The sequence below is a fragment of the Pseudorca crassidens genome, chromosome 2 (genome assembly GCF_039906515.1).
Source record: "Pseudorca crassidens isolate mPseCra1 chromosome 2, mPseCra1.hap1, whole genome shotgun sequence".
In the NCBI taxonomy this organism is placed as follows: Eukaryota; Metazoa; Chordata; class Mammalia; order Artiodactyla; family Delphinidae; genus Pseudorca; species Pseudorca crassidens.
In genome coordinates this window covers 185,503,873-185,519,345 of record NC_090297.1, presented here as the reverse complement: position 1 = coordinate 185,519,345, position 15,473 = coordinate 185,503,873, and the positions used below count along the sequence as shown (strand labels likewise).

At 50.6% G+C, this 15,473-nt stretch overlaps 1 protein-coding gene across 3 annotated transcripts; it reads left to right on the top strand.

The window, feature by feature from the left end:
- Positions 1-1,128: 1,128 nt before the first annotated feature.
- ADIPOR1 (adiponectin receptor 1) lies at positions 1,129-14,419 on the top strand. 3 transcript variants are annotated; one of them, XM_067729964.1, is made up of 9 exons: positions 1,153-1,284; positions 6,152-6,301; positions 6,895-7,130; positions 8,786-8,902; positions 9,925-10,096; positions 10,540-10,726; positions 11,693-11,880; positions 13,035-13,228; positions 13,575-14,419. In XM_067729964.1, exons 3-9 carry the CDS (start codon positions 6,990-6,992, stop codon positions 13,701-13,703), a joined length of 1,128 nt encoding a protein of 375 aa, XP_067586065.1. In that variant the 5' UTR covers positions 1,153-1,284; positions 6,152-6,301; positions 6,895-6,989; the 3' UTR covers positions 13,704-14,419. The 3 variants fall into 3 exon arrangements, with proteins under 3 accessions (XP_067586063.1, XP_067586065.1, XP_067586066.1); XM_067729962.1 differs by lacking the exon at positions 6,152-6,301 and having other exon boundaries at positions 1,129-1,284; XM_067729965.1 differs by lacking the exons at positions 1,153-1,284; positions 6,152-6,301 and adding an exon at positions 1,347-1,732.
- The last annotated feature ends 1,054 nt before the right edge of the window (positions 14,420-15,473 follow it).

Sequence of the window (15,473 nt, the reverse complement as noted above, 5' to 3'; positions counted from 1 at the left end):
TGGAGGAAGACGAGGCCTGGGAGCAGGTAAGAGCCTGGTAACGCCATGCTGAGAAACACACTCAGTCCTGTGGACAGCACACGTTTCTGAGGGTTTTATACAGCGGGCAGCACATAATAGCTAAGGTTTGTGAAGCATTTACGATTTGCCAAGCATCAAACTAAGAGCCTGCATAAATTATCTCAATCCTGACAAAGAGCCCGTGAAACAGCACTATTTTATTCCTGTTTTTCAGACGAGGTAATTGTGATGTGGAGCGTTCGGTAACGTGCTCAAGGTGAGAGCCTGGCCAGGGACAGAAGCCTGGGTCTATGTGACTCCAGAGCCTGCTACGCTTTTAACCAGCACCAGAATTAATCCCACTGCCCTGAAGCATCCATACAGGATCATACTAAAGTACCTTCTCTCTGCATCTAGAATAGACTGGTCACGTACCAGCCTTGGGAGAAGTGAGAAGTGTCAGTCGCCCAGGCGAGGGCTGCAGCACCCCGCGGTCGCCCTCTGGCCGCAGCGGGAGCCCGGGGCGGAGCAGGGAGTCCCCGAGGAAGACCAGTCAGCGCCGCCGCGCTGTTTCTAACCAGGAGCCTGCCTGCCTCGTGCCTCGCACACGACTGGCGCTCAGTAAATATTTACGGAAGGGAGGGAGGAGCCATGAGGTTGAAAAAGAGAGATTAAGAAGTGCCCAGCCTAGAGGACAAGGTGCAGGGTAGGAAATTCGGCATTCCTTCGCAGGGTTCGGTCTAATTCCCTGAAATTCCATCCCCATCACGCGCCCTAGTTTGCAACTTGGGGGCGTGGTCCCCGCAAGGCCTTGAGAGGGGGTTTTACGATTGGAGCAGAGCGAGGGGGCGGGGCCCGGGCGCAGGAGGCGGGGCCGAGGGGAGAGGACCTGCGATTAGGACTTGAGGCACCGCCGAGCCGCGGAGGGGGCGGGGGCCGTCAGGAGGGGCGGGGACCCGCGATGGGGAGGCGGGGCCGAGGGAGCGGGCTTGTGATTGGGACTGAGGAAAGATTGTCGGGCTGGAGGGAGTGGGGCTAGATGGAGGGGCGGGTCCCGCTCGGGGCGGGGCTGAGAAGCCGGCCTGTGACTGGGCCTCGCTGAGGCCAAGGGGGCGGAGCGCCCGTGAGGACGTGACGCTCCCGCGGAGGTGACGCCGTGCGGTTGCGCGCCCCTTCCGGCGCGGGGAGGGCGGAGAAGATTCGGGCCGCTCGGCCACAGGCCGTGTCTAGCGCCGCGGGATGTAGCGCGGGGTCCGCGGCCCCGAGCAGAGCCCGCCGCCCGCCGTAAGTTTCCCGGGGCTCCGCGGCGAGCGGGTGGGAGGGCGGGGGTCGACCGGAGCGCGAGGACCCCCGGGAGCCTCGGCGTGGGCCTGAGGCGGCAGCCGTGGAGCCGGCCTGCCCGGGCGTCCCGAGGGCTCCGAGGGCCCCGAGACCCCCGCCCGAAGCCGGCCGCGCCTCCGGCCACTCCGCGTCGGGTGTCCACGTTCGTGGTCCCTCCCGTGCGCGCCGCGTCCCCCGCTGCCAACAGCCGCGGTGGCTGCCGTGCCTCCCAGTCGTCGGGGTGAGACGTCCGGATTTGGGCTCCGACTCGGGCCCGCCAGGCCGGAGCTGAGCCTGGTCCCAACGCCGCGCGAGGCCAGCGCGGAGGGGCTGCAGGCCTGGGTCGCGGAACCGCCTCTCGGCTGGGAGTACCCGCCTGTGGTGGCCTGAGGAGCTCCAAGGTTCCTAGACCGTGAGTGTGCGCCCACCTTGATGGGGGGAAGGGGATGTTGGTGGACAATTTGCCTTTGTTTAAGGTAGTCCCAAAAGCTGCAATGTGAGCAAAACCTAAAGTACGTTAGGGAAAAACGGAATTTCATTCCCTCAGAAATCTCTCATTGATGCCATCCTATGTTTGAGATTTTTGGTCAAGCCTTCGAGTTTGAAGAAAATAGGTATGTTTCTCCTCGGTTTCTGGTGCTACATTGGCGAAAGGGAAACTGACAAGGCGAATTTCATTTACATAGTTTCAGGTGTCAGAGGAGCAACAGGAGGCTTACTAAGTACTTAGCTGGATTAACCAGTTTCCCCCCAGTATGTAGAAGAAAGGCTAGAAAACACAGCAGGGACTATATAGGCCACTGACTTAACTCAAGCGAACGCTATAATGGCTGGTTCTTTTCTGAAACGAAGTGATCTTGGGATCTGTCTCCGGCTTTTCTCTCTTAATAGGGGTTGCGGCACCGTTGATGGAGCAACTGTTGTTCCTTAGGTTTTTCAGCATCCATACAGTACTAGGAACTTAGGCAGGGTGGTGTCAGACAGGTTGCAGCGTCAGGGTAATAGTTCCCAATTTGCAGCCACTAAGTTTCTTTATCCCAGGAGTAACTTCTGTGTTACCTTATAGTGGTTGATACTTGGGGAATCAATCTTGTTCCCTGTGAGCAACGTCTTAGGGTTAGACCTCCACAAAACTATACCTAACTTCTGAGTAGAATCTGAAAGCATTCCATGCCCAGTGGCCAAGAAATTACATGATCCCCAGGGGATAAACAGAAATTGTAAGCAAACACTTTGCCTGCAACTAGGAAGGAAACTCAGACAAGGGCGCAGCCTTAACCCGGTAGGCTCCCCATTGCTAATGGATAAAGTGCACCACCGTAGGTGGGCTTTTAGGCTGTCTCCAGTTTCTTAAGTCTGGCCTCATTTTACCTTTCCAAGACTTCCTTATGGAAGGTGGATTATTCACTGCCCTGGGGACTTTGTTCTTTCAAGCCTGCCTAGGTTCATAGCACTACCCTTCTGGAATGCCTGGATCGCATCTTTACTTATCAAGATCCTTTCTTAAAATCTTCCACCATACCTTTCCTGATTATTCCAACTAAACTTGAGCTTTTCTTCTGAATTCCTCCAGCACTTTATGGCATTTAGCCTTGTAGTGGTTTTAGTAGAAAACAGAAGTTACTGCCTCCTCTTAAAATAGAGGCCAGCAGCCATGCGAAGCCACTCACTGGTCTCTTTGCCTTCTCTGTAGCCGGACAGTGCCACGTGTGTTGTGTATAATCAATAGTATTCGCAGATGGATAAAAGACATTTGAACTTCGTTCTCGGCCCGAAAGGTTTTTCTCTATTTTTCCCTAAGAAATCTCCTTGACTCCTTTACTATAAAGCCACACGGAAAGTCTTTAACACGCTTGCTACAGTCTCCTGTCCCATCTACTTGTGATCATGCTGGTGAACTAAACAGTCATCTTTAAATCCAGAAGCTTTATTAATACTAGTGGGGTATTTTCTGGTGCTGGTACTCATCAAAGTTGTTACATTTTGTCCTTAATTTCCATTTGTCCCTCATGGCACCCACTGGACTTTGTTCCTCTCACTGAACTCAAAGTTGATTCCCTTTTCCCGCTCAGAAATGTTGGGGACGTGATTAATGTTCATAAAGTTTTAGCTATCTTGGATTGAAGAGATCCTTGAAAGTGCCCTCTAGGCAAACTGATTCCAAGTGATTGGCTTTTAGACGTGCACCTAGTTTGCTTTTGTTTCATCGGGGCTTTCACAGTATAAAGTTATCACTATAATGTGTAACTATAGTGGCCATATATGTGTAATTTACTTAAAAGCCAGGTATTAAAAACAAGGACTGGTACGAAACGCCTTCATATTCCTGTATACTTTACTTTTTTTCTTTTTATCATGGCATTTGAAAAGCTTACCTGTCTCTGGGATCAAAAAAAACAGACCCCTTCTGTTGGGATAGCTTTATCTGGAGAAGAGCTACAAAGAAAGCTACGTTGTGATTTTTCGCTGCAGACTCTAAGTCAGTGACACTGTGATCAAATAGGAAAGCTGAGGCTCCCTTACTGCAATTTGATAGTTTTCAAACATAAGTCTTTGCCTTGACTCATTTACCCCCCAGCAGTGCTATGAAAGCACCTTCCCTAAGAAAGAGAGCAGATAGAGGAGAAGATGGCTGTGTTCTTTGTCTTTACTGCTAGGCTAGCCTTGCTTTAGAACAATGTGAGTCATGTAGGCCTAAGATGGAGCTTACCCATGGAACCTCTGAGCGCCCAGAGACCCCAGATTAAAAACTCCTAGAAGAAGTTTTGTGCCTTTGACTCCAGGGAAGGAGTGTGCTGTAGCCTGGAAAACTTGGGAACTGGTTCACAAAATAAATGTCTCCAAAAGTGTGAGCTAAATAAACTCACCAGTAAATGCTGGCAGTTAAGAATCAGTCCTTTCCCTAGTTTGGCACCAGATGATCTTAGTTATAGGAGCACAAGCGCCTCCCCGCCTCCACAGCTTTATTCTCTAGTGTCATAGGGTTATCCAGCTGGAAAGCTTAGTGGTAAAGATTTATCAGCGTGAGTTGAAGAAATCCCATCAAAAATGCACTCAGTGCAGTCTGGCCCAATTATAATTGCTATATTGGGTGTGGCGAGTTTGAGGGAAAATGTGTTTCCTCTAAAATAGGTAAGGATAGGAAAGCTAGTAGAAAGCTGAAGTACCTTCCGCTCTCCTGAGGTTCCCAGAGTCAGTCTTAACACTTTAGGGGCGGAGGCTGGTGGTATATAGTAGAAACTGAAACGCTTGCTTGCAGTAATTCCCAGCTGTTTGTGAGTGGCCCACTCTGTCAAGTGATATTTTCAGGTCCTAGCATTCATCATTGGCTTTTCTTTCTTGCCACACCTCCGACCCCTCTCTCTCCCTTTCCTGTCCCTGTGTTGTTACAGTTTAGAAGACCCAGCTGGACAGTGGACTTTGCTCACTGTGGTGACATGACAGCACTCAAAGTAACTGAACTTAGTGTGTGGCCATCCTAGTTTAGGGGTTCTCCGTCCACTGCCCTCCTGGAGCAGTGCAGTTGTATCACTGGTTTTGTACATATCACAGATTACCTTATGCCATCTGATTACAGGCTCTTCCAAGACAATGACTTAACTTGTTCAACTTTGTATTTTGCACAGTACCTTAAAGTGCCTTAGGGTGCTGGCCCTAAATACATTTGTTAAGTATTCAGTGAATGTGTTGGCTTACTCTGGGGAGAGGGACAGGAGGAAGCCCTACAAGCACAAGTCCATAAACCCTTAGCTAGCAACAGAAGCTAATAGGTCGTATGCTTCTTGCCTGGAATGCTGCCTCATTCATTCATTCATTCATTTTGAAATACGTGTTCTGACCAAAATCAGGGATATGTATAAATTTGTGATCCACGTAGTGTTGTATCCCAGAACCCGAGAATATCTGTATCTATATATCTGGCTTAAGCCTTAATGGCCACCCCTCAAATACTGGCAGCAGTATTCTAGAATAGCTGAGTATATTCCCCTTTTCAGACTTCTCCAAGATGCCCAAAGCTATTTATGTTTTTGCCCCAGTATAAATTATTTCTTATTTAAGCTGTTTATTCAGTAGTACTTCACTTTGAGGAAATATGTTTTGTGGTCAGCTTATTGAGAAAGATTTCCCAATGTTTCTGCTTACGTGGGTTGCCTATCTCTTGAGGTTTCAGAGGCCTCCAATTTCCTGTTCTCCTTGGGCTCAGTTGTTGGCTATGACTATGGGCTGGCGTCTCTCTTGTCAGAGTCTTGCACATTTGGAGGAAGAGGAACTGCCTGTGTGTTGACACCGAAGACAGGTCTGCGTGCACTGAGTTATGGGCGTCTGTTCTCTTGAACCAGCTCTGCCAGTAGCTTTCAGCTGTGCTTGGTGTGTTGAGCGTAGCATGACTGTTTTCAAACTTGAGGATTGCCCTCACCTGACTGCATATATCGCATGATAATCCCTGAGAAGGAATTGAGATCACTGTTGGGTAAACAAAGAACTGGTACAAGATGCCAAAGGTGGATGTCTGTGAACAGCCACCGGGGAAGGACACGGTGCGCAGGGCTGTGCTGACTGCCCATAGGAAAGGTGTGGGTTGCCCGAGCTTCCGTTTCCTCCCCGTCATGCAGCTCGCCCCGAGTGCAGGTGTTGCCTGGCTCTCTTTGCACTGCCCTGTGCTTTTCGGGGCTCAGGTGACCCCAGTACAAGAAAATGTGGATATTCTGGCTCCTCCTGCTGCGAGCAGGAAACGCCTTTGTTGCGGGGCTGGAAATCTTGGGGCACTTTTCCCCTCCTTTCCATACGCCTTCATCTCCCTGGGACCTGATTAAAGACTACTTCCTTACAGGATCTATGTGCCTGTCTCAGGTCTCTGAAAAACTCGTCTGAATGGGGCGTAGGTCATCAGCTATGGCTACTGGGACAACTCGCTGAGCCGGTTGTTTGGTGGCAGAGGGCAAGGCTGGGCTGCCTCCTGCCTTCAGCCTCCCGCATCCAGGCAAGTTATTGCCGCTGTGAGGGGCGGCTGTGTGGAAAGCTTGCTGTCCAGGTGTCGAACCCGGGCTGTGATCCTATAAGAGAAGTAGTAGACCTGGCAGAGAAACTAACCACTGGGCACCTAGCCCACAGCCGAGTTCCTTTTGTGTGCGAGGCACACGTGTCAGCATTTGTAGGTAAGGCCCACCGAGTTCAGTCGGCAGTTAGCTCACGTCTAAGCCGGGGGCCTCGCAGCGGTCACAGCAGGTGTCGGCCTCCTCAGTCTGCCTCCTGAGTCTCAGGGCCAGGACTTTGCAGGGCAGACTAGCTCTGGGGCTGGTGGGCTAAACTCCGCTCCGTGCAGCGCGTGGGAGGGACTTGCGGGTGGGTAGCTGCTCTTCTGTGGTGACCGTTTGGTGCAAAAAACAAATCCTTTGGAGGCAAGCAACTAGGTTTTCAGCCTTATCTTTAAGATTAGTGAGGTTCCAAGTAAAGGGTGATAGTTAAGAGGAGAACAAAAGCACTTAACTGGCCTCTAGGACTGGAGGGGCTGTGAGTCCAGGGGCTGTGTCTTAGTCCCTGTGTATTGTGTTTGGTGTTTGTGTTTGCTTTCAGTGTCTTCCATCACAAGGAACTCTCTGCCCCCTGGGGCCGAGAGACCCCCACCCTTTCCCCAAGCTGAAGCCGCAGAGCATTGAGGTACCAGCCAGATGTCTTCTCACAAAGGACCTGTGGTGGCCCAGGGCAGTGGGGCTCCTGCCGGGAACAGGGAGGCGGACACAGTGGAGCTGGCTGAGCTGGGCCCCCTGCTAGAGGAGCAGGGCAAGCGGGGCGTCGCCAGCCCAACCAAAGTAAGTTGTCCCCCCAGGGCCCGCCTCTCCCCTGTTGGTCTCCCAAAGGGACTCTCCCTACCCCAGTCCTCATCACGCTGTAGTGTAGCTCTTTTTATCTGTTTTTCCCACTAAGCGGTTGCTTATACCCCAGTGCTTAGCACAAGACCTGAAATCCTGCAAGTGGCCAGTGCCTGTCTGTGGTTGAAGCAAGGAAGCAGTCAGGCAAGATTAGGCTTCGTATAATGAACAAACAAAAACCCCTGTAGCGAGTGAAGTAAGCCAGAAAGAGAAAAACAAATACTGTATGCTAACACATATATATAGAACCTAAAAAAAATGGTTCTGAAGAACCTAGGGGCAGGACAGGAATAAAGACGCAGACGTAGAGAATGGACTTGAGGACACGGAGAGGGGGAAGGGGAAGCTGGGACGAAGTGAGAGAGTGGCATGGACATATATACACTACCAAATGTAAAACAGATAGCTAGTGGGAAGCAGCCGCATAGCACAGGGAGATGAGCTCGGTGCTTTGTGACCACCTAAAGAGGTGGGATAGGGAGGGTGGGAGGGAGATGCAAGAGGGAGGAGATATGGGGATGTATATATATGTATAGCTGATTCACTTTGTTATACAGCAGAAGCTAACACAACAGTGTAAAGCAGTTATACTCCAATAAAGATGTTTAAAAAAAGCCAACGTGTAGCTTTGACAAGGTGGAAGTCTCTCTCATAGAGAGAGAGTCTTGGAAGTAGCCGCCACAGGCTGGTATGGACGCTGCACCCGGGAGGCACCTGTCCTGCTCTTCCATCTCATTCTTACTGTGTCACCGAGGGGCGGGGCTGGGGGAGCAGGGCCCACCCTTCCTGAAAGCACCTGGCAGCGCTTCATGCACATCGGTGTGGTCTTTTCATTTTGCCTGAGCAAAGTTGCAGTAGCATTGCCACCCTGAGTGAAACCAAGGACTCCGTTACGGAGGGGGAGACGGGTCTGCATCAGTCTGTGTCGCGAAATCTAAGAGGAAGCATCACAGGGGAAAGAACAGCCGGGAGGAGGAGCTGCTGTCCGCACACGGCCCGGAGCCTCTCCTTGGGAGGCGAGGGCTGTCGGACTGCACGCTGTGTGTCAGGCTTCTGTGCAGCTCAGGAGGGCCTGCAGCTTCTTTCCGGAACCAGTTCTGAGGCCCTGCTCCTCCTGGGAGCTGCTGTGGATGCAGAGTTTCAGTCGCCGTGGCACCCCCAGAGCCAGTGAACAGAGAACTGCACAGATTTAAATTGTTAGGGGAATCTCTGAAACTCCGTCTTTTTCATTCTTTTGAGCATTCAGTGATCTGGAAGAGAGAAATATTCGGGAAAATGGGGCAAGTTCAGAACCGCTGTGTTAGCGATAAGGGTGGGCTTTTGGGACTTGCAGAGCATGTAGGCCTGGTGCGCTAGTCCCATGTGCCTCGGGTGCCAGTCTCCATCCGTCTGTCCCCCATGTGCTGCGTTGGGCTTTCGCTCCAGCATTTACGGAGTTGTAAACTCGTGCACTGTCATGCCGTAGGAGAAAAGGCCACAAGGCCAGTGTGTGGGAGAGACGCTGGGCAGAGAGCAGTGAGTTGGGGTTTCTCTGGATCGCTCACTCTGGACTAGGGAACTCCTGGGGTGTGTGTGTGTTTCCTTCCTTCCTGCAGGCCGAAGAAGAGCGGGCACGCGCAGTGCCTCAGGAAGAGGAGGAGGAGGTGCGGGTGCTGACGCTGCCCCTGCAAGCCCACCATGCCATGGAGAAGATGGAGGAGTTTGTGTACAAGGTCCTGTCCTGGAACGGGGAGGGCAGGCTCACCTGGGCTCCCCGCACCTGGCGGGCACGCCCTGGGGGGAAGAGCTTTCGCTCCTGTGCGTGGGCTTGCTTTCCTTTACGGTGAAGTAAATCAAGGGGAATCTGGCTAAATTTTTACTGCCTACTGTGTTGGCGTTGCTCAGAATATATTCTAAAACAGGAGTTCTTACCTGTTTTTGCTATTAGTCCCTTTGGCAGTCATCAAAATGTTAGAATGTGATATAGTAACACGGCACCTTTATTAATACGTTAGCTATGCATGACAAGCTATAATGTATTTTATTAGAATTTATCATTTCTAAGTGGTAATCAGTAGAAATAATATTTTGATATCTGCAAAACTAGTGTATGAAAATATCTGTGATTTCTATTGGTGACAGGGTCACAAATTCTAATACTAGACTTGCTCACACTTACAACTGGGGGAAATGTTAAATTTAGTTAGAAGTGATTGAAAATAAAAATTTTTTTCCATCCAAATTTCCAACACAGTCCATTGTCCATACGTCCCAGGTTAAGAGGCCCTGCTTTGAAAAGTCATAGGCTCAACCCAGTGAGAACGTAGTATCTAAAGGGGGGAAAGGATGGACAGGCGGCCACAGAGTCTCCGGGGGCAGAGGGCAGAGGGGTAAATGTATATTTTTAAAACCATATATATAATTTCTATTTCCTTGTTTTCATTCACTACATCTACTGAATTTTAAAACTCAAGTAGCTGAAGGGAGGTCCTGCCATATTCTCTTTAAAGACTGAGAAACACTTATCTACTTACCTAAGCGTATCCAGGTGAACTATCATGACGCAGAACAAAGCCATTCACAAGTCGTCGGTCCTGGGGCGACCTCGCTCGTGCTGTGTCTTGGCTTCTCTGGCCTCAGGCTGGCCCCACCGTTCCCTGGGCCCCTCTGGAGCCAGCCTGACGCTCTCCTTCACCCCTTGTCCTTGGGGCGGCTCGCGTCCTCGGGGCCCCGCTCAGAGAGTGTGTGGTTGCAGGTCTGGGAGGGGCGCTGGAGGGTCATCCCATACGATGTGCTCCCCGACTGGCTGCAGGACAACGACTACCTGTTGCACGGCCACAGGCCGCCCATGCCCTCCTTCCGCGCCTGCTTCCAGAGCATCTTCCGCATCCACACGGAGACCGGCAACATCTGGACCCACCTGCTTGGTGAGTGGTATGGGTGGAGGATTGGACTTTCTGTCTCCTTAAACGCCAGCACTTGTACAGCCTTTGTCCATGGGAAAGAAAAGCAACGTTGTTGTGACAGTTTGACAGCTGGCATCGTGCCTTTAAACTACCAGTGAGCTTGCTGGGCCCGTCGCTGGTCTGTAAGGCGGGGATGGGGGGGCCTAGAAGCGGAGGAGATGACGTCCTCTGTGGTCAGAACCATCCCCGGTGCAGGCAGCTCCTCCCACTTCACAGTCCCCGCGGTAGAAACAAAACGCCAGCATTTCAGAGGATGCTCTTTCTGTCTGGGTTTGTGTGACGGGTGCCGTTTTCTCCGGAAGTTGTCGACTGCGGTGCCCACAGCTCAGCCTGTAGCTTTAATGCTGGCTTAAATCATCACACGTTCCCTTTTTCCTCAGGCCTCTTTTCTCTCCGTCCTGTAGGTTTTGTGCTGTTTCTCTTTCTGGGAATCCTGACCATGCTGAGACCAAACATGTACTTCATGGCCCCCCTTCAGGAGAAGGTGGTGTTCGGGATGTTCTTCCTGGGCGCAGTGCTCTGCCTCAGCTTCTCCTGGCTCTTTCACACCGTCTATTGTCACTCAGAGAAGGTCTCTCGGACCTTTTCCAAGTGAGTGAGAAGAACGTCGGTAGGGACACCTTGTGATCCAGGTCCTGGCAGCGTCCTGGAAACTCCAGCAACTCCTAAAGATTCCCTGATGTGCCAGAGGAAGGGCTTTCTGTTTTGCTGGTATAAGAGGATCAGGAAACTTTTCTCTTAAGTCCTTCATGAGAAGTTTCACTGCAGCCTCCTTAACAGATGGAGCCCAGTTGTGGGTATATTTTCTCCCTGTGCAGTGCTGCCCTTTGTGAAACTTGGAGTACCAGTGGGCTGCTCTCTCAGACCGAGTACCCAGTCCTGTCCTACCTTCCTGGTGGCCCAAGCCGTTCAGGGCGTGGCAAAGTTTCTGTGCTCCGTCCTGCTGGAGCTCCGACCCACCGGTCCAGTGAAGCTTATCTTTGCTGCCCGCCTATTGCTGGAAGCCCCAGATGTCCATCCTCTAAGGCTCTCCTTATTCCCCAGTTCTGAGCCTGGAGTTCTGTTTGTTTGCTTTTTTTGTTGGTGGTGGTGGTGGTTTTGGAGGTGATGGTGAGTTATTTTGTTTTTCTCAGTAACACCAGTAACAAGAATACATTTTTATCTTTAAGAAGTCGACTAAAACAGAACAGTACACCTTAATAATACTCCCAATTTAAGGGTTTTGTTTTTAGAACTCAACCTTTCCGAACTGGGGAATACTCAGAGCCCTTCCTGCGTGGAAGCTGGAGACTGGCTGGAATATGGTGGAATTCCTGAATTTAAGTATCCATGAGGGGGATGTAGCTGTTCACAGCCAGGGGAAAGGGATACAGTTCAGACTTTTCCACTGCAAAATAGAAGTGCTTGACCTCATGGGGTTTTGATTCAGGATATAGGGCAGATCGTATGGGAAGTGAGGGGCTGGGGGCGGTCACGTCTGAGAGCCGCTGGAGAACAGAAAGCCCTAGGAGCTCTTCACTTCTCCCACCGCTCCGCTCATTCTGTGGCTTTTTTCAGGCTGGACTACTCAGGGATCGCCCTGCTCATCATGGGGAGTTTCGTGCCCTGGCTCTATTACTCCTTCTACTGCTCCCCGCAGCCACGGCTCATCTACCTCTCCAGCGTCTGTGTCCTGGGCATCTCTGCCATCATTGTGGCCCAGTGGGACCGGTTTGCCACTCCTAAGCACCGGCAGACAAGAGCAGGTGGGTCGGAAGACAGAGTGGAAACCTCATAGGTATTTGGACCTTGAGTCCAAGGGGTCAACCCTGGGCCCTGACCTGTGTTTAGAACTGACCTGTGTTTAGAACTGATCTGTGTTTAGAACTTTCAAAACAGCGTGCATTTTCAAAGCTCAGTTCTCCCCCAGGTTTCATACTATTTCAGTAAAATGTTAATAGGACAGATAATTACCAACCTGGTCAATGAGCTACAAGTATAGAAATGACTGCTCTTATATTTGGTTTGAGGAAGTTAAAAAATGTACAAAGCAGTCATTTTAGTAACCTGAGGGTCGCTGAGCTCAAACCAAGGGGCTAAAATTAAACCACCCAAAGTTATTTTACTAAGGAATGGAAGGCTTGGCTTGGTAAGTAAAATACCTTGGGCATAAACACTGTTACCAAGTAACATGATGGCTGTGAGCATAAACATCTTCCTGTTGTCTCATCCAGACTCAAGCTTTATTACTCGCAGCAACACATCGATTAGCACTAGTCTTCGGTCCCTTTAGACTTAACATCTGCTGTGTTTTAACCTTCATTTAAAATAATTAAGTATTCATCAAGTGCCGACCATGTGCCAGACTGATGCTTTACCAAGGCCGTCTGCAGAAACGGAGAGGCAGTCCCTGCCCTGCGGTTGCGTGTACGGCCGTGGTGTTGAGCCGGCACCCATTCTGTCCGTCCGTTTAGTTACTTTGTGTCCAGTGGCCACTGATGACTTCCAGTCTGGGTCTCTCTGTCTCCTCAGGAGGTCAGGGTCCTGACCTTAATGGGAAACCTGTCTTGCTCCTCCCTGGCTGGCAAACTACCTGAGGCCTCACCATGTCGGTTCTGTACCCAAGGCAGCCATCAGGAAGTTCTGACCTACATGGTCGCCTCGGCTGCTTCACGGATAGTGAAGAATGTGAGACGTTTGTTCTTGGCGCTCCTTAGGAGGGAATAGCTATATCAGCATCTACACAGCCTTCTTCCCATTCTGAATGTTAAAGAAGTGTCTGCTGAGTGTTCTCCATCTTGCGCTAAATTTCCAATAAACATGTACTGTTCACCAGAAAATAGCTCATCAGAGTGAGACAGCAGTGCCTTCCAAGCGGTACTGTTTCCATGCCTGACGCTCTTGTGTCTGCTTTGTTCAGGGGTGTTCCTGGGGCTTGGCTTGAGCGGCGTCGTGCCCACCATGCACTTTACAATCGCGGAGGGCTTTGTCAAGGCCACCACGGTGGGCCAGATGGGCTGGTTCTTCCTCATGGCTGTGATGTACATCACCGGAGCCGGCCTTTATGCCGCGCGGATTCCTGAGCGCTTCTTCCCTGGAAAATTCGACATATGGGTAAGAAACGACACTTCAGTGGGGCCTGTGGTGGTGAGACCGGCCCACAGGTAGAGCTCGGAGTCAGAGGCAGTGAGAGACATGGGTCAGGTAGTGTCTGGGGGTGCACACGAGTTCCTACATGCATGTCCATGCATGTAGGTGGGAGAATGGCGGGGAGGGGAGTGACCGATAGTAACATTTTGGCGTATCCCTGACAGGGCTTAAAAATTTTTTTTCTCCAACAAATCTATCACTTTTATGATGTAAAAAACTTTAGGGAGGAACGAGGAGAGGCGAGTGCCTTCTCCACTGCCTCCAGCCTTCCGTGCCGTCACCCTGAGGCCCCTCTCTTGTGTTCTTGCAGTTCCAGTCTCATCAGATCTTCCACGTCCTGGTGGTGGCAGCCGCCTTCGTCCACTTCTACGGGGTCTCCAACCTTCAGGAGTTCCGATACGGCCTGGAAGGGGGCTGTACTGACGACTCCCTCCTCTGAGCCGCCTCGCAAGGGCACAGCAGGAACTTCCCAAGTGCTTTTAAAATAACTTCTTTGCTGAAGTGAGAGGAAGAGTCTGAGTTGTCTTGTTTCTAGAAGAAACCTCTTAGAGAATTCAGAACCAACAGAGCTTCAGCCCACTTCACACTCACCGGGCAATAAACTCTCCATTCCCTCGCTGAGAGCAGTGGGGATGGGCAGACGTGGCCGCACGCCCCTCGGTAAGGCGACTACTGTCCCCTCACAGAGACGGGGCTTTGAAGCTCATGTTGAGAGTTTACCCCTCCTCCAACCGTTCTGGGGAAAAATGATGGACTGGGACTCTTCAGAAATTCTGTTTCTGGAAGAAACTGTCCCTCCCTCACCCCTGTCTTGACTTTGTAACCTGGCTTATAACAGGCCATCCGTTTTTGTAGCACACTTTTGAGAAACAGTTACAACCTCGTCCATCTTTCTAGGGCCTGGACTTGCTCACACAGCAGGAAGAGCAAAGCCACCAACTTTTACACAGCTGGCTAATCATGGAAGTGTGTCCAGGCTTCAAATAACTTGAGTTTTAATGTTTTCTTGGCAGAGTAATGTAAAATTAAAGTGGGGAAAGATATTTAATATTTAATACTAAGCTTTAAAAAGAAACCTGCTATCATTGCTATGTATCTTGATGCAAGGACTATGATGATAATAAAAGAGTACAGAAGACACTTGGCATTCAAAGATTTAACATGTGTGGTCTCAGCTATTTGCAAAGGATTAAGTCCAAAGGATTAAAACCAGTAAAATCATTGCGGATTCTGCTGAGGCACAAATCTGAATCATAGGTATTGACAGGCTGGCGTGTGCGGGCCAGCGAATGAGCCTAACTGAACTCCTAGCACGTGCTGCTCCAGGCCGCTTTACGTGTCTCCACTTAGCGCACAGACATTTCCTGGAGAAGTTGGTGTCGTGCTGCAGTAGAGTTCAGTAATTAGAAGATACCGGGCTTCCCTGGTGGCGCAGTGGTTGAGAATCTGCCTGCTAATGCAGGGGACACAGGTTCGAGCCCTGGTCTGGGAAGATCCCACGTGCTGTGGAGCAACTAGGCCCGTGAGCCACAACTACTGAGCCTGCGCGTCTGGAGCCTATGCTCCACAACAAGAGAGGCCGCGATAGTGAGAGGCCGCGCACTGCCATGAAGAGTGGCCCCCGCTCGCCACAACTAGAGAAAGCCCTCGCACAGAAACAAAGACCCAACACAGCCATAAATAAATAAATAAAATTTAAAAAAAAAAAGAAGATACCTGCCTTGTGAGCATCAAAGGTCTACTACATGATATTAATACTCTAGACTTTAGTTCTTTTAAAACTGCCCTGATTAAGGTCTCTTCAAGAGGTTATTCCATGCCTTTTTGTGCCTTTGCAAATTTTCCCCAGCCTGACAACGAGTTCTGTTCATTGGATGCAAAAGGCCTGCAGTAGTCACTTCTGAGCTAGTGTAGGCATTGGACGGGAATCTTTTTTTTTTTTTAATTTAATTTCTGGCTACGCCGGTCTTAGTTGCAGCACGAGGGATCTTCGTTGCAGCATGCAGACTTCTTAGTTGCAGCATGTGGACTCAGTTGCAGCATGTATGCGGGATCTAGTTCCCTGACTAGGGATCGAACCCGGGCCCCTTGCACTGAGAGCGTGCAGTCTTACCCACTGGACCACCAGGGAAGTCCCCACATGGGAATCTTATTGAGTTGCAGAGTTGGGTTCACTTTAAGGGTCAAGTTTGCACAACTAGGAGAACAA